Source organism: Carcharhinus amblyrhynchos, chromosome 16, assembly GCF_965287045.1.
Source record: "Carcharhinus amblyrhynchos chromosome 16, sCarAmb.v2.hapA, whole genome shotgun sequence".
Taxonomy (NCBI): Eukaryota; Metazoa; Chordata; class Chondrichthyes; order Carcharhiniformes; family Carcharhinidae; genus Carcharhinus; species Carcharhinus amblyrhynchos.
This window is the reverse complement of record NC_137339.1, coordinates 55311799-55336813: the sequence shown is the minus strand read 5'-3', so window position 1 is coordinate 55336813 and position 25015 is coordinate 55311799. Positions and strand designations below refer to the sequence as shown.

The window sequence follows — 25015 nt, the reverse complement described above, 5'->3', positions numbered from 1 at the left end:
CATGGCCAATCAACCTAACCCATATATCTTTGGACTGTGGGAGGAAACTGGAGCACCCGCAGGAAACCCACACAGACGCGAGGAGAATGTGCAAACTCCAAACAGACAGTGACCCAAGCTGGGGATCGAACGCAGATCCCTGGAGCTGTGAAGCAACAGAGCTAACCACTGTGCAACCATGCCACCCATTTTCTCTTCTCTCTGCATTAGAACTGTATGCTAAGTATCCTTGTTGCTTTGTGGGACTGTCTTGGGAATATCACCTAATTATCTACCTGAATCCAGCTCCAACATTGAAGAGGATTAATACCAGGCTTTCTTGATTGTCCCCCATCCATCATTTTAAATTTTCATTCCCTCCATTGTCATTCATCGTGGTTGTACCATTTACAAGATATATTGCAGGAACTCAACAAGACTCCTTTGATGGCTTAGCCAGTGACCCCTACATCCTGTGAACAAATAAAAACAAAACTTATATGAAATATTACAGCTAGGAGAGTTGTGTTCAATTCTGGTTTTCTGACTCTGGGAGATGGTAAAGGGTTTGAAGATGACACAGAAGTGATTTACTAGCATTGTTCCAGTGCTGAGATTATGGTCCAAGTGCAGGTCAGTGGGACTAGGCAAAAAATGGTTCAGCACAGACAAGAAGGGCCAAAAGACCTGTTTCTGAGCTGTAATTTTCTATGGTTCTAAAGTTTTTTGAATAGACAGGAGAAGCTGGAGTTGTTCTCCTTAGAGTAGAAAAGGCCAAGAGAAAATATGATAAAGGTACTGGGTTTTAATAAGAGTAAAAAAAAAGTTTATCATAGAAATCCTACAATACAGAAAGAGGCCATTTGGCCCATTGAGTCTGCACCAACCACAATCCCACCCAGGGCCTACTCTCATATCCCTACATATTTTACCCACTAATCCCTCAAACCTACACATCCCAGGACACTAGGAAGCAATTTCAGCATGGCCAATTAACCTAATCCGCACATCTTTTGACTGTGGGAGGAAACCAGAGCACCCAGAGGAAACCCACACAGACACGAGGAGAATGTGCAAACTCCACACAGACAGTGACCCAAGCCAGGAATTGAACCCAGGTCAACTGTGAAGCAGCAGTGCTAACCACTGCGCTACCGTACCACGCTACTGAGTTTACTGAAAAATAGACTAAAGGAATCTGCCATCAGAGAATTATACAGAACAGAAGGAGGCTATTCCATTCCTCAAATCTATGCCAGATCAACTCGCTTAATCCCACACCCCATCTTTTCCCCATTTTCCTGCAAGTTATTTTCTTTTCAGATAATTTTTCAGATAATCTTTTCAGATTGTTTGCTGGAGCAGACGAGTGAAGGAGCAGGGAGACAGATAAGAAACTACCTGTTAAAAACCTGTTTAAATAAGTTTAAAGCACTTTGTAGTAAGAACTAACCTTGTAGAACTGTTTAAATCATTTAACAGCATTTTTGTGGGCTTTTTGTATTTACCGCTTTAAGAATTCTGAGGGAGTGGTTAGAAGGGAGTTGAGTGGGAGCAAGCTTTAAATCAGCGCCAGGTTTAAAAGGAGGCCTGGTGTAGACAGCGGGCAGCGGAGTAAGAGGGAAGCAGAGTGAGCTATTAGGGCTTAAGATCAAAAGGGCTTGCGGGTAAAAAGGGCCAGGTAAGTTTGTGTGGAAATTTTCAAAACTACTACAGTGAATAATGGAGGGGCATGTGATGTGTTGTTTCTGCATGATGTGGGAACTGGTGGACCCCAGGGTCCTCCCAGGTGACCATGTCTGCAGTAAGTGCAGGTTGCTGGAGGAGCTCCAGCTCAAGGTAGATGAGCTGGCCTCTGAGCTACAGACACTGAGGCTCATCAGGGGGAGAGAGGGTGCCATTGTCAATGGGGTGCAAGTGACATCCACCCCCCCTGGACTGGCTAACTCTAAGGGTCAGGAACAAGAGGGGGCTGCTGAGAGGAGGGAGGGGGGTGGGGAGAGGAGAAAGGGGGGTGGGGAGAGGAGGAAGGGGGGTGGGGAGAGGAGGAAGGGGGGTGGGGAGCGGAGGCCTCAGCCTCTCAATCTGCACAACAGGTTTGAGGTTCTTGCTTCCAGTCTGGATGAGGACGAGGGAGGTGAGGTCGGTGAGCAAACTGCACACGGTACAGTGATGCAGCAGGACATAGGCAAAGAGAAGGTGAAAAGGAACGTAGTAGTAATTGGGGATAGTGGGGTTAAGGGTATTGACACTGTCCTGTGTCACAATGACAAAGTGCACAGAAGGGTGTGTTGTCTGCCTGGTGCTCGGGTCCAGGATGTTGCATCTGGGCTGCAGAGGAACCTGGAGTGGGAGGGTGAGAATCCGGTCGTTGTGGTACATGTGGGTGCCAACAACGTAGGCAAAATGCGAACTGAGGATCTGGGGAGGGAGTATGATAAGCTGGGAATGGAATTAAAAAGTAGAACCGACAAGGTGGTTATCTCTGGGCTACTGCCTGAACCGAGTGCCGACGGACGTAGGGTTGACAGGATTTAGGAAGTGAATGGGTGGCTCAGGGATTGGTGTGGGAGGAATGGGTTTGAATTTATGGGGCATTGGCATCAGTATTGGGGTCGGAGGGACCTGTTTGGGCGGGATGGGGTGGGTCTGAACCGTGCTGGGACCAGAGTCCTGGCGAGTCGTGTAAAGAGGACTGTAGACAGGGCTTTAAACTAATTGGGGGGGGGAGGGTGCGAGGGTAGGTGACATTAAGAGGCCTAAAGTTAAGGAGAGGGTACAGGTAAGGGTAGAGGCCGAGGATGTCCCAATAATAAAGGGAGTAGGGGGCGTGAGTATGGTTGGTGGCGTTCCGTCAAATAGGGTCCAGGTGAAGGCTGGCATGAAGGCTCTTTATCTGAATGCACGAAGCATTCGGAATAAAGTGGATGAGCTGGTGGCGCAGATCAGCACAAATGGATATGATCTAGTGGCCATTACAGAGACGTGGCTGCAAGGTGACAGGGACTGGGAGCTGAATGCCCAGGGGTATCAAGTGTTTAGGAAGGATAGGCGGGAGGAAAAAGGGGGGGATGTAGCTCTGCTGATTAAGGATAGCATCAGGCTGGTAGCAAGGGATGATATTGGAGCCAAAGAGCAGAAAGTGGAATCGTTGTGGGTAGAGATTAGGAACAGCAAAGGGAGGAAGACGCTGGTGGGTGTCGTCTATAGGCCCCTGAATAATGATCTGGAGATGGGGCGGGCTGTTAACACGCAAATAAGTGCGGTGTGCAGGAATGGGACGGCCGTAGTTATGTGGGATTTCAATCTGCATATTGATTAGTCGACCCATGTTGGACGCGGTGGGCTCGAGGAGGAGTTCTTGGAATGCTGCTGGGATAGTTTCCTTGAACAGTGTGTGTTGGAGCCGACGAGGGAGCGAACTACCTTGGATCTGGTGTTATGTAATGAGGCGGGTAGAATCAGGGACCTTGCGGTGAAGGATCCTCTTGGGGAGAGTGATCATGGTATGGTGGAGTTTCTGGTGCAGATGGAGGAGGACAAAGTGGGTTCCCGGACACGCGTCCTTTGTTTGAACAGAGGGGAGTACGGTAGGATGAGAGAGGAATTGGCGAATGTGGCCTGGGGGAGCGCGTTGGAAGGTAGGTCTGCTGAGGAGCAGTGGAGGATTTTTAAGGAGATCTTTCTTGGTGCTCAGCAGAAATTTATTCCAATGGTCAAAAAGGACCGTAGGAGGAGAGGTAATAAGCCGTGGATAACGAAGGAGGTGAAGGAAAGTGTTAAATTAAAAGCGGAGGCGTTTAGAGTAGCTAAGAGTAGTGGGCGAGAAGAGGATTGGGAGAGGTTTAAATGTCAACAAAGACTGACAAAGAAGTTGATAAAGAAGGGTAGGAGAAACTATGAAGCTGGGCTAGCGCTTAATATAAAAAAGGATAGAACATAGAACATAGAACATTACAGCGCAGAACAGGCCCTTCGGCCCACGATGTTGCGCCGACCAGTTAAAAAAACAATGACCCTCTAACCTAAACCAATCCCTTTTCGTCCATAAACCTATCCACGGATCTCTTAAACGCCCCCAAACTAGGCGCATTTACAACCGCAGCAGGCAGGGCATTCCAATCCCTCACCACCCTCTGGGTAAAGAACCTACCCCTGACATCCGTCCTATAACTACCCCCCCTTAATTTAAAGCCATGCTCCCTCGTGCTAGCTTTCTCCATCCGAGGAAAAAGGCTATCACTGTCCACCCTATCTAAACAAAGAACAAAGAACAACACAGCACAGGAAACAGGCCCTTCAGCCCAACGAGCCCGCGCCGCCATCTTAACAAAGCATTTTCCTACACCGTGTGTATGCATATGGTACCCCCATTGGAAACCAGATTCAGGGGAGAATAATTTAGGGACAATTTGTTACACCAATCAGCCTAAGAGCACATCTTTGGGGTGTGGAAGGAAACCAGAGCACCCGGAGGAAACCCACGCAACCACAGGGAGAATGCGCAAACTCCCACAGACACTGGCCCAAATCCATGTATCTGCACAGCTAGCAGTGATAGTCACTGAGCTGTTGTGGTGCCCATCTGCTGGTCCAGTTTTAAGCACACACAACGACGCAAAGTACTAGGCCACTCTCGAAACATCCAAGAGCAGCCCACGCACGACCCACCGTGTGCATGCCCCTCGTTAGACAACAAGGTGGACCGACACACCTGCGGAGTAAAAGAGACAAAACATCAACACATGTAGCATTAGATTTCCAGTAACGCCCCGAGGCTCTGACCCTTATTTAAAATCATCTCCTATAACCCTCCATCCCTGTTTCACTCATGTGCCTATCTAAGTAAACCTTAAACAAGTCCAGCGTACCTGCCTCCACCACCTTACTTGGTAGTGCATTCCATACCCTCACGACCATCTGTGTGGAAAAACCTCCCTCTAGTGTCCAAATTATACTTCTACCCCCTCACCCTTAGCTCGTGACATTTGTCTCCAATCTAGGAAAAAGCCTGCCACTGTTTACTCTATCTACACCCTTCATTATTTTATACACCTCTATCAGATCCCCCCTTAATCTCCATCTTTCTAAGGAAAAGAGCCCCAGTTTACCCAATCTTTCCTCATAACCCAGTCCTTCCATACCCGGCAGCATCCTGGTAAACCTCCTCTGCACTCTCTCCAGGGTCTCCACGTCCTTCCGGTAGTAAGGTGACCAGAACTGGACGCAGTACTCCAAATGCGGTCTAACCAATTTATCTTGACTAGCAGAGCCAAACCTCTAATCATCTTATATGTTTCAATAAGATCCCCTTTTAGCCGCCTTCTTTCCAGCGAAAACAACCCCAAATCCCTCAGTGTCTCCTCATAGGACCTCCCGTCCATACCAGGCAACATCCTGGTAAACCTCCTCTGCACCCTCTCCAAAGCCTCCACATCCTTCCTGTAATGTGGGGACCAGAACTGCACACAGTACTCCAAGTGCGGCCGCACCAGAGTTGTGTACAGTTGCAACATGACGCTGCGACTCCTAAATTCAATCCCCCTACCAATAAACGCCAAGACACCGTATGCCTTCTTAACAACCCTATCTACTTGATTCCCAACTTTCAGGGATCTATGTACACATACACCTAGATCCCTCTGTTCATCCACACTATTCAAAGTCCTCCCGTTAGCCCTATACTCAACACATCTGTTATTCCTACCAAAGTGAATTACCTCACACTTCTCCGCATTAAACTCCATCCGCCACCTCTCGGCCCAGCTCTGCAACCTGTCCAAGTCTTCCTGCAAACTATGACACCCTTCCTCACAATCTACCACACCTCCGACTTTGGTGTCATCAGCAAATTTACTAATCCACCCAACTATACCCTCATCCAGATCATTAATAAAAATTACAAACAGCAGTGGCCCCAAAACAGATCCCTGAGGCACACCACTCGTAACCGAACTCCATGACGAATATTTACCATCAACCACCACCCTCTGTCTCCTATCTGCTAGCCAATTCCTGATCCAATTTCCTAGATTACCCTCAATCCCATACATCTGCATTTTCTGCAGAAGCCTACCATGGTGAACCTTATCAAACGCCTTACTAAAATCCATATATACCACGTCAACTGCCTTACCCCCATCCACCTCTTTGGTCACTTTTTCAAAAAACTCAATAAGGTTAGTAAGGCACGACCTACCCGCTACAAAACCAAGAGATAGCAAGAGTTTTTATAAGTATATAAAAAGGAAAAGGCTGGCTAGGGTGAACGTTGGACCCTTAGAGGATGAGAAGGGGGCCTTAGTGATAGGGGATGAGGAAATGGCTGAGGTCTTGAATAACTTTTTTGTTTCGGTGTTCATGGAGGAGGATGTGAATAATTTGCCGGGTGTTAGAGATGGAAAGGTGGTAGGACTGGAGGGTCTCAATGACATTACTGTTACTAGAGAGGCGGTGCTCGACAGACTGGAGGGGCTGATTGTGGACAAGTCCCCAGGACCGGATGGAATGCATCTGAGGGTTCTGAAAGAAATGGCGGAGGTGATAGTGGATGCCTTGGTGGTTATTTTCCAGACGTCGCTGGATTCCGGGGAAGTGCCGGAAGATTGGAAAGCGGCTAATGTTACGCCGTTGTTTAAGAAGGGTGCCAGGCAAAAGGCGGGGAATTATAGGCCGGTTAGTTTAACGTCTGTTGTAGGTAAAATGTTAGAATCCGTCATCAAGGAGGAAATAGCGAGGCATCTTGAGGGGAATTGCTTGATAGAGCAGACGCAGCACGGTTTCGTTAAGGGGAAGTCGTGCCTGACAAATTTATTTGAGTTCTATGAGGATGTGTCTAGGGCGGTGGATAGAGGAGAGCCGGTGGATGTGGTCTTTCTTGATTTTCAGAAGGCGTTTGACAAGGTACCTCACAAGAGGTTATTGCAGAAGGTAAGGGGGCATGGAGTTGGGGGTAGGGTGTTAGCGTGGATAGAGGACTGGTTGTCAAATGGGAGGCAGAGAGTGGGGGTCAATGGGTGCTATTTGGATTGGCGGTTGGTGACTAGTGGAGTGCCTCAGGGGTCGGTGCTGGGGCCTCAGCTATTTACCATTTATATAGATGATCTGGAGGAGGGAACCGAGTGTATGGTGTCGAAATTTGCTGATGACACCAAGATTGGTGGAACGGCAAATTGCACGGAGGGTGTGGAGAGTCTGCAGAAGGATCTAGATAGGCTGGGCGAATGGGCCAGGAACTGGCAAATGGAATTTAATGTTGGCAAGTGCGAGGTGGTCCACTTTGGTAGGAATAATGGAAGGATTATTACTTACGTGGAGAAAAACTGCAGCAGGCGACAGTGCAGAGGGACCTCGGGGTCCTTGTGCATGAGTCGCAAAAACCCAGCTTGCAGGTGCAGCAGGTGGTCAGGAAGGCGAATGGGATGCTGGCCTTCATAGCGAGGGGGATTGAATATAAAAGTAGGGAGGTCTTGCTGCAGCTATATAGGGCATTGGTGAGACCGCAGCTGGAGTACTGTGTGCAGTTTTGGGCGCCGTACTTACGCAAGGATATTTTGGCCTTGGAGGGAGTGCAGAGGAGGTTTACTAGGTTGATGTCGGAGTTGAGGGGGTTGAGCTATGAGGAGAGGCTGAATAAACTAGGCTTGTACTCGTTAGAGTTTAGAAGAATGAGGGGAGATCTCATTGAGACATATAAGATGATGAATGGGATGGATAGGATAGAGGTGGAGAGACTCTTCCCGCTCAGAAAGGACAGTAGGACTAGGGGGCACAGCCTCAAGATAAAGGGGGGGCGGTTTAGAACGGAGTTGAGGAAGAACTTCTTCACTCAAAGGGTGGTGAATCTCTGGAATTCTCTGCCCGTTGGAGTGGTGGAGGCTACCTCGCTAAATATTTTTAAGACGCGGGTTGATGGGTTTTTGATAAGAGAGGAGATTAAGGGTTATGGGGAGAGGGCGGGAATGTGGAACTGAGCCACGACAGATCAGCCATGATCTTATTGAATGGCGGGGCAGGCTCGAAGGGCTAGATGGCCTACTCGTGCTCCTATTTCTTATGTTCTTATAATTATCCGATACCCTTTTCAAAGCCATATATCATCCCTATCCTAATTCTTTCTATCAAAATTTCTCACTTCACTCTTCTCTGCATTGGACTTCATTTGCCACGTGTCCACCCATTCCACCTGCCTGTCTGCATCCACCCTCAGTTTGCTGCTGTCCTCAGACGTCACAGTACTTCCAAGTTTTGCATTATTGTGCCCTATAGACCAAAGTCTAGGTTGTTGATATCGACCAAGAAGTGCAGCAGTCCTAAGACTGACTCTGGGAAACCAGGAGGAGAGGAGGTACAATGGTAATGTCACTCTAATAGTAATCCAGAGGCCCAGACTAGTGCTCTCGGTTCACATCCAATCTCGGCAACTGGTTGAATTTAAAGTCAATTAATAAATCTAGAATTGAAAGCTGGTCTCTGTAATAGTGGGCATGACTAACCCCATCTGGTTCAGAGCTCTGCTGTCATTACCCATTCTGACCTACCTGTGACATCAGTCTCACAGCAATGTTGTTATCCCTTATCTGCCCTGAAATAGCCTAGCTAGCCATTCAGTTTCAAGGACAATTTGGGATGGGAAACAGATGCGGCCTTGCAAGTGACAGAACATCCTATGAATGAATTTTTTAAAAATCAACAGTATATCTTCCTCCAAGCCCAGTAGCAAATATTTAGCACTACTCTCTGTTTCCTGTTACTCAGCTAACTTTGTGCCCCTGCTGATACTGTCCCTTCAACTTTTCTCATAAGCTTATTGTGTAGCAATTTGTCAAATCCGTTTTGGAAGTCCACGTGCACAACAACATCAAGCATTGTGCAGGGCACCCTGATGTCCAACTGAATGGAGAGATGGCGCCCCCCCCCCCCCTCGCCCCACCCCTACCCCCATCACTGGCAACATTGTAACCCCATCAACACAGATCACTAGCATCGAGACCCTCCCGATGAGTCCCCTGGTGGACCCCCAACATGCCCCACCTCATGAGAAAAATTTAAACAAGCTGGTTAAATGTAACTTTTTATTACCCTTAACAAATCCATGCTGATTGTCCATGTAACTATTAATTACAACTGAAGTTAAACTGACCAGCCTTAGATGCTGGGCTTACCCTCACATCCGTTTTTGAACAAGGGTGTAACATTTTCAATTCTCCTGTCCTCTGGCACCATCCTTGTATTTAAGGAAGACTGGGTAATTTTGGCAAAACCCACTCTCACTTTCCCTGATTTTCTTTGGAAGCATCACAACAGATCCTGATGAGAAAACTACTGGATGTCTCAAGGTGTCCTACAGCCAATGAAGTGTAGTCACTTATGTAGGAAACATGATGGACAATTTGAGCTTAGCAAACTCTCACAAACAGCAATGTAATGATGGCCAGATAATCTATTTCTTGTGATGTTGATTCAAAGATACTAAGTGGGGGATTAGTATTGGTCAGGACACTGGCGAGAACTCTCTTGCCTCACCTTTGAAACAATGTCCTGGCATCTTTTGCACGTAGATGGGGTCTAAGTCTGATCCAAAACATAGTGGGCAGAATCTTTGAAAAAAATTCTGAATGACATAGAAGTGAAAAGGGGAGTGTTCCACACCGGTCTTTTGGGTGAGCTTGGACTTGCAATCTTCTGTCATTCTGTCAGTTTTTCTGACAGTTGGGAACTTTGGGGGTTAAGTGTGCTGGGGAAGCCAGCTGCAGGAGTGATTGGGCAACATCGTGCAGGGCACCCTGATATCCAACTGAACGGAGAAACTATACCCCCCCCACCTCACCCCATCCCTACCCCCATCATTGGCAGCATTGTCACCCCACCAACACAGATCACTGGCATTGGGACCCGATGAATCCCCTGGTGGAACTCCACCATGTCCTGCACCACTTCATTATGACTTTTTCTATACCAACCTGCATAGCACCCCCTGCCACTGAACGATTCCATGCATAACCCTGCAGAACTCCCCCCTGAACGACCACGCCTTTTGCATAATCCCTCCCCTCCCTGAATCATAGGCCTACCCACTGTGCACTGCCCCACCAAACTTATGGTTAAAAAAAGGTATTTATCAGTATCGTAAGTAGGTTTACATTAACACTGCAATGAAGTTACTGTGAAAATCCCCTAGTCGCCACTCTTCGGCACTGTTCGGGTGCACTGAGGGAGAATTTAGCATAGCCAATGCACCTAACCCAGCACGTTTTTTGGACTGTGGGAGGAAACTGGAGCACCCAGAGGAAACCCACACAGACATGAGGAGAGTGTGCAGACTCCACACAAACAGTGACCCAAGCCAGGAATCAAACCCTGGAGCTGTGAGGCAGCAGTGCTAACAACTGTGCCACCATGCTTCCCTGTTGACCCAGGCACTGCCCTGCCATTCCCTGGACCACATGGGGGCTACAATGGCTTCCAATCCCACCAGTGTGGCCATGATGTCTGGTCTCTGCTACTGTAGAGCCAGCGACGGCAAAAGCATCCGAGAGGGTGGATGTTGTTGTGCAAAACCAGGTAAGTGCTTTTAAATTGACATTAATAAGCTTCAGGCTCAAAGCCATTATTGCTGGCAAAACAGGGCTGGGAGATAGCAAAATGTGTGAATTAGATTTTCCCCCTTGCCTGCTATCTTCCAAGCTTGTCATGCTGGGGATTTGGGGAAGGTTGTAAGTGTGAGGTGAGCCAGTAGGATCGCACCCAACACCTCTGACAGTGCAATACTGCCACTGTACTGAAGTGAAGTGTCAGCCTTGGTTTTGGTGCTTGGGTTCTGGTGTGAGATTGAATCTGGAACTTTGTGTTTCAGAGGTGAGAGGACAGCCAACTGGGCCACAGCTCAGCCATCTACTTGACATACAGCCAGCCTATTCAATACCTTCCTCTTTAATCCATCCGTTGTCTAAGTTATGAGGACAGTAAGAAGCCTCACAACACCAGGTTAAAGGCCAACAGGTTTATTTGGAATCATGAGCTTTTGAAGCGCTGCTCCTTCACCAGGTGACCCATCAGGTCCTTCATCACCTGATTTTCATGAAGCAGCATCAATGATCATTATATCCTTTATCATGTCTTAAAAAAACCAGGAGCATTGACAAATATTGAACAGGCATAAAGTGTCATAGCTTTATTGCAAGCAGTTGCTGATTCTGTGTAACGGAATATAATCCCTGTTGGACTATAACCTGATGTTGTGAGACTTCTTATTGTGTTCACCCCAGTCCAGTGCCGGCATCTCCACATCTAAGTTAATAGGGTTCATTATCAGGGCACAGATTTAAATTAATTGCAAAATAATCTGAGTTGACATCGGGAAAGGTTTTTTTGGACACAATGTATGGTTAAGATTTGGTCTACACTGTGATTGGCTGGTGAATGCAAATTCAACAATAGCTTTAACTGGAAATATCTAAGAGAATGCGATAAGTGGAGGATTCTGTGAAAGACGTAGATGTATCCCAGCTAAATACAGTCAGGTTGTAGATATTGTTCAGGAATGTGGGCTACATGTTTACTGACATGTAATCACCTCTCTCCCATGCACAGTATATACCTCTGAAAGCCTGGTTGTACAGAGATGGCTTTGCTCGATTTTCAAACACCCGATTTTCACTAAGCAGCATCGACGATCATTGTATCCTTTATTACGTCTGAAAAAAAGCCTGGGGCATTGACATATATTGAACAGGTATGAAGTGTCACAGCTATCTTGTGAGCAATCACTGACTCTCTGTAACCCAGTTTAATCTCTGTGTGACAGACTGTCATCGACAGTAACCTCTCTGTAATTCACTGTAACCCACAGTGACCTCTATATAACTCATTGTAACCCACAGAAACCTCTGTGTAACTCACTGTAACCAATAGTAACCTCTGTATAACTCACTGTGACCTATAATATCCCCTGTGTAATTCACTGTAACCCATAGTAAACTCTGTGTCGTTCATGTAACTCATTGTATTCTCTGTGTAACTCACTAACCCACATTAACCTCTGTGCAACTCATGTAATGATGTGGAGATGCCAGTGTTGGACTGGGGTAAATACCGTAAGAAGTCTTACAACACCAGGTTAAAGTCCAATAGGTTTATTTGGTATCGGGGCTCTGCCCCTTCGTCAGGTGTGTGGGGAGTCCTGATCACAAACAGGGCATATAAAGGCACACGCTCAGTTTACAGAATATTGATTAGAATATGAGTCTTTACAGCTAATCAAGTCTTAAAGGTGCAGTCAGTGTGAGTGGAGATAGCATTAAGTGTAGGTTAAAGAGATGTGTATTGTCTGCAGACAGGACTGTAAGAGATGTTGCAAGCCTAGGCAAATCATTGGGGGTTACAAATAGTGTGACATGGACCCAAGATCCCAGTTGAGGCTTTCCTCGTGTACGGAACTTGGCTAACAGTCTCTGCTTAGCAATGCTGCGCTGTCATATGCTGTGAAGGCCGCCTTGGAGAACGCTTACCCAAAGATCAGAAGCCGAATGCCCATGACTGCTGAAGTGTTCGCCAACAGGAAGAGAACAGTCTTGCCTAGTGATTGTTGAGCGGTGTTCATTCATCTGTTGTCATAGCGTCTGCATGGTCGCTCCAACGTACCACGTCTCGGGACATCTTTTCCTGCAGCGGAGAGATAGCCAACGTTGGCCGAGTTGCAAGTGTATGTACCATGCACCTGGTGGATGGTGTTAGAACAAAGAACAATACAGCACAGGAAATAGGCCCTTCGGCCCTCCAAGCCTGCGCTGCTCATGCTTCCAGCTAGACTATTCGTTTGTATTCCTCTATTCCCAGTCTGTTCATGTGGCTATCCAGATAAAGCTTAAATGATCCCAGCGTGTCTGCCTCCACCAACCTACTTGGCAGTGCATTCCAGGCCCCCACCACCCTCTATGTAAAATACATTCCTCTGACGTCTGTGTTAAACCTTGCCCCCCTCACCTTGAATCTGTGACCCCTTGTATTCGTCACCTCTGAGCTGGAAGAAGGTTTCCCACTGTTCACCCTATCTATGCCCTTCATAATTTAATACACCTCTATTAGGTCGCCCCTCATCCTCCGTCTTTCCAGGGAGAACAACCCCAGTTTACCCAATCTCGCCTCGTAGCTAAGACCCTCCATACTAGGCAACATCCTGGTAAACCTTTTCTGTACTGTCTCCAAAGCCTCCATATCCTTCTGGTAGTGTGGTGACCAGAACTGGACGCAGTATTCCAAATGTGGCTGAACCAACGTTCTGTATAGCTGCAACAACATACGCCAACTCTTATACTCTATGCCCCATTCTATAAAGGCAAGCATGCCATATCCTTTCTTCACCACCTTCTCCACCTGCGTTGCCACCTTCAAGGATCTGTGGACCTGCACACCCAGGTCCCTCTGTGCATCTATACTCCTGATGGTTCTGCCATTTATTGTATAGCTTCCCCCTACATTAGTTCTACCAAAATGCATCACTTCATTTATCTGGATTAAATTCCATCTGCCATTTATCCACCCAATTTTCCAGCCTATCTATATCCTGTTATATTCTCTGACAATGTTCATTGCTATCTGCAAGTCCAGCCATCTTTGTGTCATCCGCAAACTTACTGATCACACCAGTTGCACCTTCTTCCAAATTATTTATATATATCACAAACAGCAGAGGTCCCAGTACAGAGCCCTGCGGAACACCACTAGTCACAGACCTCCAGCCAGAAAAAGACCCTTCCGCTGCTACCCTCTGTCTTCTTTGGCCAAGCCAGTTCTCCACCCATCTAGCTAGCTCTCCTTATATCCCGTGAGATTTAACCTTTTGCACCAACTTGCCATGAGGGACTTTGTCAAACACTTTACTAAAATCCATGTAGACGCCATCCACGGCCCTTCCCTCATCAATCGTTTTTGTTACCTCCTCAAAAAACTCAACAAAATTTGTGAGGCATGACCTCCTTCTTACAAAACCATGCTGTCTATCGCTAATGAGATTATTCCATTCTAAACGTGCATACATCGTATCTCTAAGAATCCTCTCCAACAATTTCCCTACCACGGACATCAAGCTCACCGTCCCATAATTATCCGGGTTATCCTTGCTACCCGTTCTCACGTGAGATGATGGCATCCATGTTGATGATCCAGCATGTCTTGCAGAGGTTGCTGTGGCAGGGTTGTGTGATGTTGTGGTCACTGTTCTCCTGAAGGCTGGGTAGTTTGCTGCCAACAATGGTCTGATTGAGGTTGTGCGGTTGTTTGAAGGAAAGAAGTGGGGGTGTGGGGATGGCCTTGGTGAGATGTTCATCTTCATCAGTGACATGTTGAAGACTCCGGAGAAGATGTCGCAGCTTCTCCGCTCTGGGGAAGTACTGGACAACGAAGAGTACTCTGTCCTCCACATCCCGTGCTTGTCTTCTGAGGAGGTTGGTGCATGGCTTTAAATTAAGGGGGGGTAGCTACAGGACGGATGTCAGGGGTAGGTTCTTTACCCAGAGGGTGGTGAGGGATTGGAATGCCCTGCCTGCTGCAGTTGTAAATGCGCCTAGTTTGGGGGCGTTTAAGAGATCTATGGATAGGTTTATGGACGAAAAGGGATTGGTATAGGCTAGTGGGTCATTGTTTTTGTAACTGGTCGGCGCAACATTGTGGGCCGAAGGGTCTGTTCTGCGCTGTAATGTTCTATGTTCTATGTTCTATGTTCTATGCTATGTAACTCATGTAACCCACATATAATTCACTGTGTAACCCACAGTAATGCCTGTTAACTCACTGTAACCCACAGTAATGCCTGTGTAACTCACTGCAAACCACAGTAACGCCTATGTAACTCATTGTAACCCACTGTAACTTCTCCGTAACTCATTGTAACCCACAGTAACTTCTCTGTAACTCACAGTAACCCACAGTAACCTCTCTGTAACTCACAGTAACCCACAGTAACCTCTCTGTAACGCACTGTAACCTCTCTGTAACGCACTGTAACCCACATTAACCTCTGAGTAAGTCACTGTTAACTACAGTAACCTCTCTCTAACTCACTGTAACCCACAGTAACCTGTGTAACTTACTGTAACCCACAGTAACCTGTGTAACTTACTGTAACCCACAGTAACCTGTGTAACTCACTGCAATCCTCAGTAACCCCTGTGTACCTCTCTGTAACACACAAAGGCCTCTGTGTAACTCACTGTAACTCCCAGTAATCTATGTGTACCTCACTGTAACCTGTAGTGACCTCTGTATAACTCACTGTAACCCACAGTGACCTATGTGTAACTCACTATAACCTACAGTAACCTCTGCATACCTCATTATAACCCACTACTGTGTAACTCAGTACAATGATGTGGATATGCCGGCGCTGGACTGGGGTAAACACAGTAAAAAGTCTGACAACACCAGGTTTTAGTCCAACCGATTTATTTGATAGTAAACTCACTAGCTTTCGAGGGGATTCCCTCTTCTTCAGGTGAATGGAGAGTTCTGGCCTCAGACAGAGCATATAAAGCACAGACAGTTTAGAGATTACTGATTAGAATGTGAATCTTTACACCTAACCTGCTGTTCAAGTCCTAAAGTGGCTGACAATGTATGTGGAAGGAGCACTGATCACAGGTTAAAGAGATGTGTATGGTCTCCAGACAGTACAGTAAGTGAGGTTTTGCAAACCCAGGCAAGTCACAGGGGTTACAGATAGTGCGACATGAACCCAAGATCCCTGTTGAGCCCGCGCTCACATCTCTTTAACCTGTGATCAGTGCTCCTTCCACATACATTGTCAGCCACTTTAGGACTTGAACAGCAGGTTAGGTGTAAAGATTCACATTCTAATCAGTAATCTCTAAACTGTCTGTGCTTTATATTCTCTGTCTAAGGCCAGAACTCTCCATTCACCTGAAGAAGAGGGAATCCCCTCGAAAGCTAGTGAGTTTACTATCAAATAAATCGGTTGGACTAAAACCTGGTGTTGTCAGACTTTTTACTAACTCAGTACAAGCCACAGTAACCTATGTGTACCTCACTGTAACCTGCAGTAACCTCTGTATAGCTCACTGTAACCCACAGTAACCTGTGTAACTCACTCTAAGTAAGAAGTCTCACAGCACCAGGTTAAAGTCCAATAGGTTTATTTGGTAGCAAATGCCACTAGCTTTTGGGGTTCTGCCCCTTCGTCAGGTGAGTGGGGAAACCGAATGTAAGTCATGATGTGAAGATGCCAGCGCTGGACTGGGGTAAACACAGTAAGAAGCCTCATAATACCAGTTAAAGTGCAAGAGGTTATTTGGTCACAAAAGCCACCAACTTTCGGAGCGCATGCTACCCGTTCGTCAGGTGAGCGGGAGTTCTATTCGCAAACATTATCTTATAAATTGAGTTTGCGTCTTTATGTGCCCTGTTTGTGAATAGAACTCCCACTCACCTGACGAAGGGGCAGCAAGCGCTCCGAAAGCCAGTAGCTTTTGCTACCAAATAAACCTGTTGGACTTTAACCTGATGTTGTGAGACTTCTTGCTGTGTTAACCCAATGTAATACAGTAACCTCTGTGTAACTCACTGAAAACATAGTAAGAAATCTCACAACACCAAGTTAAAGTTCAACAGGTTTATTTAGCAGAACCAGCTTTCGGAGTCTCAGACTTGCCTGCAATCCCACAACTTGCCTAGGCTTGCAAAATCTCACTAACTGACCTGGCTGGAGACAATACACATCTCTTTAACTTGTGCTTGGCCCTCTCTCCACTCACATTGTCTGTACCTTTAAGACTTGATTACCTGTAAAGACTCGCATTCCACTATTAGCTTGTAAATTGAGTTTGTGTCTGGAAATGACCTGTTTGAGAACACAAGTCCTCACTCACCTGATGAAGGAGCCTGAGATATTGAAAGCTAGTGCTGAAAAATAAACCTGTTGGACTTTAACTTGGTGTTGTGAGACTCCTTACTATGCTTATCCTAGTCCAATGCTGGCATCTCCAAATCATAACTCACTGTAACCCACAGTGACCCGTGCGTAAATCACTAACCCACATTAACCTCTGTGTGACTAACTGTAACCCACAGTAACCTCTGTTGCTTATTGTAATTATCGGACCATAGCATCCCTAAGGTGCAGGAGGCCATTCACTTCAAGGAGACTGAACCGAATCTCTGAAACAAATCCACGCATTTACCACAGCTAATCTATCTAACATAATTATTTTGGGATACTAAAGGACAAAATTAGCACGACCAAAACACTTAACCTGCACATCTTTGGACTGTAGGAGGGAACTAGAGCATCTGGATTAAAGCCACGCAGACACAGTGAGAATGTGCAAACTCCACATAGACAGTGATTCAAGGCCAGAATCGAACCTGGTTCATTGCACTGCGTGACATTTATTCACCTTATTCCTCTGTTTTGCTTCAATATTCTGGTGCTCAATTTACTTTCAACCTTCCCCATCCATACAATCATTGAGGTTTACAGCATGGAAACAGGCCCTTCAGCCCAACTTGTCCATGCCACCCTTTTTTCAAAACCCCTAAGCTAATCCCAATTGCCCATATTTAGCCCATATCCCTCTATACCCATCTTATCCATGTAACTGTCTAAATGCTTTTTAAAAGACAAAATTGTAACCACCTGTACTATCACCTCTGGCAGCTTCTTCCAGACACTCACCACCCTCTGTGTGAAAAAAGTGCCGCTCTGGATACTTTTGTATCTCTCCCTTCTCACCTTAAACCTATGGCCTCTAGTTTTAGACTCCCCTACCTTCGGGAAAAGATATTGACTATCTACCTTGAGTATGCTCCTCATTATTTTGTAGACCTCTATAAGATCACCCCTCAGCCTCCTATGCTCCAGAGAAAAAAGTACCAATCTATCCAGCCTCTCCTTGTAACTCAATCCATCAAGTGCCACTAGCATCCCAGTAAATCTTTTCTGCACTCTTTCTAATTAAATAATATTCTTTCAATAATAGGGTGACCAGATTTGCATACAATATTCCAAGTGCGGCCTTACCAATGTCTTGTACAACTTCAACAAGACATTCCAACTCCTTTATTCAATTTTCTGACCAATGAAACCAAGCATGCCAAATGCCTTCTTCACCACTCTGTCCACCTGTGATTCCACTTTCAAGGAGCTATGAACATGTACCCCTAGATCTCTTTGTTCTGTAACTCTCCCCAGTGTCCTACTATTAACTAAGTAAGTCCTACGCTGGTTCAATCTACCAAAATGCATCACCTTGCATTTGTCTAAATTAAACTCCATCTGCCATTTGTCAGCCCACTGGCCCAATTGATCAAGATCCCGTTGCAATTGGAGATAACTTGCTTCACTGTCCACTATGCCACAATCTTAGTGTCATCTGCAAACTCACTAACCATGCCTTCTGTATTCTCATCCAAATCATTAATATAAATGACAAATAACAGTGGATCCAGCACTCATCCCTGAGGCACACTGCTGGTTAAAGGTCTCCCATTTGAAAAACAATGCTCTACAACCACCCTGTGGCTTCTGTCAAGGTGGCTTCTGTCAAGAAGCCAATTTTGTATCTATTTAAATACCTCACCCTGGATCCCGTGAGATTTAATCTTATGCAGCAACCTACCATGCGGTACCTTTTCAGAGGCCTTGCTAAAGTCCACGTGGACAACATCAACTGCATTGCCCTCATCAATCTTCTTGGTTACCACTTCAAAAAACTCAATCAAATTTGTGAGTCTAATGTGACTCTAAATTTGCGACTTTAATGGAGCTTCCCATGGGAACATTGTCCCAGTCCTGTTGACTCTTCTGCATATCTCTTACTCCTGGAATGTTCAGTCCTCCATGGTATTCTGCATTGATTCCAGCTGCCACTCAGGTTCAGATATTCTGGACTTCACTCTTGCAACACTGTTCTGCACATGTCCTGAGATTCCGACTTGCCGCAGGAATCACAAATATCAGGTCTCAGCTGTCCTAACACAATCTTAACAAAATGATTCCCTCTTTTAGAATCTCATTTGTATGTGATAAAAATGATGATTTAATCTCCAATCTTGGTGCTTGTTTCTCCTCCTGTAAGGTATTTCAGTTTCCAGCTAAGAATAATCTGGCAAACATAAGAAATAGGAGCAGGAGTAGGCCATCTAGCCCTTCGAGCCTGCCCCGCCATTCAATAAGATCATGGCTGATCTGAAGTGGATAAGTTCCACTTTCCCACTTTCTCCCCATAACCCTTAATTCCCCTGTCTATCAAAAATCTATCTACCCGTGACTTAAATATATTTAGCAAAGTAGCCTCCACCACTTCAACGGGCAGAGAATTTCAGAGATTCACCACCTTTTAAGTGAAGAAGTTCCTCAACTCTGATCTAAACTGCCCTCCCCCCTTACCTTGAGGCTGTGTCCTCTAGTCCTGCTATCCTTTCTAAGTGGGAAGAATCTCTCTACCTCTACCTCTATCCATCCCCTTCATTATCTTATACGTCTCTATTAGATCCCCCCTCATCCTTCTAAACTCCAACAATTGCAGACCTAGTCCCTCTTCATAGTCCAACCCCCTCATCTCTGGTATCAGCCTAGTGAACCTCCTCTGCACTCCCTCCAAGGCCAATATATCCTTCCGCAAGTGCGGTGAGCAAAACTGCACACAGTACTCCAGCTGCGGCCTCACCAGTACCCTGTACAGTTGCAGCAAGACCTCCCTACTTTTATATTCTATCCCCCTCGCTATAAAGGCCAACATTCCATTCGCCTTCTTGATCACCTGCTGCACCAGCAGACTGGGTTTTTGCAACTCGTGCACAAGGACCCCCAGGTCCCTCTGAACCGTAGCATGCTGCAGCTTTTCGCCTTTTAAATAATAATCCCTCCTACCATTATTTCTGCCAAAGTGGATAATCTCACACTTGCTAACATTATACTCCATCTGCCAGGTCCTCGCCCACTCGCTCAGCCTATCCAGATCTCTCTGCAGACTTTCCACACCCTCCACGCAATTTGCTTTTCCACCCATCTTCGTGTCATCAGCAAATTTCGTCGCCCTACAATCAGCCCCCTCCTCCAGATCATCTATATAAATGGTAAATAGTTGAGGCCCCAGCACCGATCCCTGCGGCACTCCACTAGTCACTAAACGCCAACCAGAATAGCACCCATTGATTCCAACTCTCTGCTTCCTATTAGACAGCCAATCCTCTATCCACGCTAACACCTTACCCCCAACTCCGTGCACCCTAACCTTCTGCAGCAACCTTTTATGAGGCACCTTATCAAACGCCTTTTGGAAATCTAAAAACACCACATCCACCGGTTCCCCTCTGTCTATCGCACTAGTCACATCCTCATAGAAATCCAATAAATTCGTCAAACACGACTTCCCCTTAACAAATCCGTGCTGCGTCTGCTCGATCAAACCATTCTTTTCTAGGTGCCTCACTATTTCTTTTTTTGATGACGGATTCTAGCATTTTTCCAACTACAGACGTTAAACTAACCGGCCTATAATTCCCTGCCTTTTGTCTGCTACCTTTTTTAAACAGCAGCGTAACATTAGCCATTTTCCAATCTTCCGGCACTTTCCCGGAGTCCAGCGAATTTTGATAAATAATTACTAAGGCGTCCACTATCACCTCTGCCATTTCTTTCAGAACCCTGGGATGCATTCCATCCGGTCCTGGGGACTTGTCCACCTTCAGTCCCATTAGTCTATCAAGCACTACCTCTCTAGTGACAGTAATCGCATTTAGGCCCTCAACTCCTACCATTCTTCTATCTTTAATACCTGGCAAACTATTCGTGTCCTCCTCCATGAAGACCAAGGCAAAAAACTTATTTAAAGCCTCAGCCATTTCCCCATCGCCCACCGCTAAATCCCCCTCTCTCATCCTCCAAGGGTCCAACATTCACTCTAGCCAGCCTCCTCTTCTTTATATATTTGTAAAACCTTTTACTGTCATTTTTTATATTTAGTGCTAGTTTAGCTTCATAGTCTATCTTTCCTTTCTTTATCACCTTCTTAGTCATTCTTTGTTGATTTTTAAATCTTTCCCAATCTTCTAATTGCCCACTATTTTTAGCCACTCTGAACGCATCAACTTTTAATTTAATACATTCCTTTATTTGCTTCGATAACCACAGCTGACCTTCTTTACCATTGGTATATATTTCTGCTGAGTACCAAAAAAGATCTTAAAAATCCTCCACTGTTCCTCAGCCATCGTACCAACCAATCTGCGCCTCCAGTCTGCATTCGCCAATTCCGCTCTCATCCTATCATACTCCCCTCTGTTCAAACAGAGGACACAGATTCAGAACCCGACTTTCTCATCCTCCATCTGCATCAAAAATTCAACCATACTATGATCATTCGTCCCAAGAGGATCCCTCACAAGAAGATCCCTAATTCTACCTGCCTCGTTACACAACACCAGATCTAAGATAGCTCGCTCCCTTGTAAGTTCTGTCACATACTGTTCAAGGAAACTATCCCGACAGCATTCCAAGAACTCTTCCTCAAGCCCACCGCGTCCGACTTGGGTCATCCAATCAATATGCAGATTAAAATCCCCCGTAATTATCACCGTTCCGTTTCTGCATGCATCAATTATTTGCTTGTTTATAGCCCGCCCCACCTCAACATTATTATTTGGGGGCCTATACACCACACCCACCAGTGTCTTACTATTCCTTACTATTCCTTATCTCCACCCACAACGATTCCATGTTTTGCTCTTCGGAGCCTATATCTTCCCTTACTACCGCCCTGATATTATCCTTAATTAACCGAGCTACCCCACCCCCTTTTTCCTCCCATCTATCCTTCCTAAACACTTGATACCCCTGGACATTCAGCTCCCAGTCCGTCACCCTGCAACCACGTTTCCGTAATGGCCACTGGATCATATCCATTTGTGCTGATTTGCGCCATCAGCTCATTCACTTTGTTCCAAACGCTTCGTGCATTCAGGTAAAGTGTCTTTATACCAGCCTTTATCTGGACCTTATTTGTAGAAACACTACTAACCTCTCTCATGCCCCCTACTCCTTTCATTATTGGTACATCGTCAACATTTTCCTGCACCCATACCCTCTCCTTTACTTTAGATTTTGTAATTTCTCCCACCCCTGCACCCTCCCCTCCCTAATTTAATTTAGGCAATTGCCTAAGAATTTCAAGCTTCCTCTCGGATATTGCCCTGTGCTGGGGACAATCCAAAAATATGATTAATATTGCAAATTTGAGGTGATTCCAACTGGGTTAAAGAAAAGGTAAAATACTGCAAAAGCTGGAATCTGAAACAAAAAGAGAAAATGTTGGAAAATCTCAGCAGGTCTGACAGCATCTGTGGAGAGAGAACGGAGAGTTACCCAGCCTCAAAACATTGGCTTTATTCTCTCTGCACAGATACCATCAGACCTGCTGAGATTTTCTAGCATTTGCTGTTTCGGTTAAAATGATAGTTACCCAAAGAAAAATTAGCAGAACTGAAACCACTTCTAACTTCTGGTACTATAGCGCTGACACACTCAAACCTGCCGCAGGGATCCTTCACTGGTAATTATGGGCCAACATTTTATGTGAGATCACAAAACAATTTTGGACAAGGAAGATAACTCAAGCCTTGTAGAGAGACCCGTATATTTCTATATTGTCGGAACTAAATATCTCTAAGCTTTTGTCTCCACCATTCTAACCGGGAGTGAATTTGACAGATAAAGTACAAGTATTTCTGCAGTTAATTGAAGTGGTTGATGTATATGAAGGCATTGTTGTTTATACTATGACTCCATTTTCTTCCATAACGAGTTCCTTATGCAGTTATACATCTAACAAATGTGGCAGTGCAGAAAACTGCGCCTGACTACGATCCAGAAAAGGTAAAAAGCATTCATCAATGAAATGGAAATATGGTCCTAGGACAGGGAAGGAGGGCATTAATGGGAGCACACTAATGTGCAGTTACATAGAGGGAGGAAAACCTGAGGGGAGGGCACTGATGGGAGGGACATACTGATGTCAGGGGGACACATTGATGTGGCGCAGGTACACTGTGGGGAGCACACTGATGGGGGTGGGAGCTCACCAATGTGAGGGGGCAGTGATGTGGGAGTACACTGATGTGGGGAGGACACTGATGTGGGGCACAATGATGTGGAGGGGACATTGATGGGGGGCACACTGATGTGGGCACACTGATGGGGGAGCTGGCACACTTGGGGGCACACTGATGTCGGGGGGGAAGACTGATGTGGGGGTGCATACTGATATGAGGGGCACACTGTGGGGGGCACACTGATGGAAGGGGGCACTGATGTGGTGGTGCACACTGATGTGGTGGTGCACACTGATGTGGGGATGCACACTGATGTGGGGGTGCACCCTGATGTGGGGGGCACCCTGATGTGGTGGGCACACTGATGTGGGGGGCTGGCACACTGATTGGGGACACACTTGGGGGGCACACTGATGGGAGGGGGCACAGATGTGGTGGTGTACACTGATATGGGGGTGCATACTGATGAGGGCGGCACGTTGATGGGAGAGGGACACACTGATGGGAGGGACACTGATTTAGGGGTGCACACGGATAGTGTTCAGTGAATTGAATCTGTGTAACATATTGAGCCTCACTGTGACACTGATATACTGTGACACATTGAGGCTGTGTTATATACTGTGTCTCATTGTGAAATATACATGAAACTGTGATATACTGCGATACTCTACACAACACTGCACTCTCTTGTAGGGCTGCAAGTGGTTGATGCAACATCTGCGACAGTACCTGACCGCAAAACATGGAACTGAGGCCGTGGAAATGCTCTTTAAAGACATGGACAATATCTTCATCAAAAGTTTGCAGAGCGTCCAAACAGTGATCATTAATGACAAGCACTGCTTTGAATTGTATGGATACGACATTCTGATCGACCGGAGCCTGAAACCGTGAGGACACTGAGTGTGTGTTACTGTGTGAATCAAATCTGGTGTGATTGTGTTATTAGTTGTAAACGTGTATAACTATAGGCGTTGTTTCCATCTGTTTCCCTGTATCTGTGCGTCTATAAATATTGTGTGGTTTTGTATGACTTGTTATTGAGGAGTTGGTGATGTCGTGGTGATCCACTAACTTTCAGTCCTGAAGCCCAGGCTAATGCCCTAATTCAAAGACAGCTGGTGGAATTTAAATCCAAATTTGGAATACAAAGTTAACCATGAGTAATTGTTGCCACGAAACCATCATTGATTGTTTTTAAAAATAAAGCATTTGGCTTGCTAATGTTCATAGATCATAGAATCTTACAGTGCAGAAAGAGGCCATTCGTCCTATTGAGTCTGCACCAACCACAATGCCACCCAGGCTCTATCCCCATAACCCCATGCATTTATCCTAGTGAGTCCCCCTGACACGAAGGGACAATTTAGTTTGGCCAATCCATCTAGCTCGCGTATCTTTGGACTCACCTAGTTTCTTAACAAGTTTGTCCTACGTATGACATGAGACTCAATGGTTGATTCTTAACTGCCCTATGAAATGGCCCAGCAAGCAACTCAGTTCAAGGGCAATAAATCTCATCCCGTGAAAAGAATGAAGAAATACGAGTATTAAATTGAGTGCCCATTGCAACTCAGCTGGATCACAAGTTTCTCAGTTCAAATCCCACTTGAGCGTAAAAGTTAAGGTTGACAATCCAATGCACTGAGAGAACAAAGAACAAAGAACAACACAGCACAGGAAACAGGCCCTTCGGCCCAACGAGCCCGCGCCGCCATATTAACAATGCATTTTTCCTACACCTCCCTCGACCCGTGTCTATGCTTATGGTACCACCATTGGAAACCAGATTCGGGGAGAATGATTTAGGGACAATTTGTTACACCAATCAGCCTAAGAGCACATCTTTGGGGTATGGGAGGAAACCGGAGCACCCGGAGGAAACCCACGCAACCACAGGGAGAATGCGCAAACTCCCACAGACACTGGCCCAAATCCATGTATCTGCACAGTTAGCAGTGATAGTCACTGA

At 46.0% G+C, this 25015-nt stretch overlaps 1 protein-coding gene across 1 annotated transcript in view; it reads left to right on the top strand.

Moving 5' to 3' along the window:
- Positions 1-25015, top strand: part of ttll9 (tubulin tyrosine ligase-like family, member 9) — a 90263-nt gene that overhangs the window by 51329 nt on the left and 13919 nt on the right. The window contains exons 9-11 of the mRNA XM_080205103.1: positions 11572-11659; positions 22806-22864; positions 23737-23933. Of these exons, the coding sequence (XP_080061229.1) occupies positions 11572-11659; positions 22806-22864; positions 23737-23933 (344 nt within the window). The remainder of the gene's footprint in view (positions 1-11571; positions 11660-22805; positions 22865-23736; positions 23934-25015) is intronic.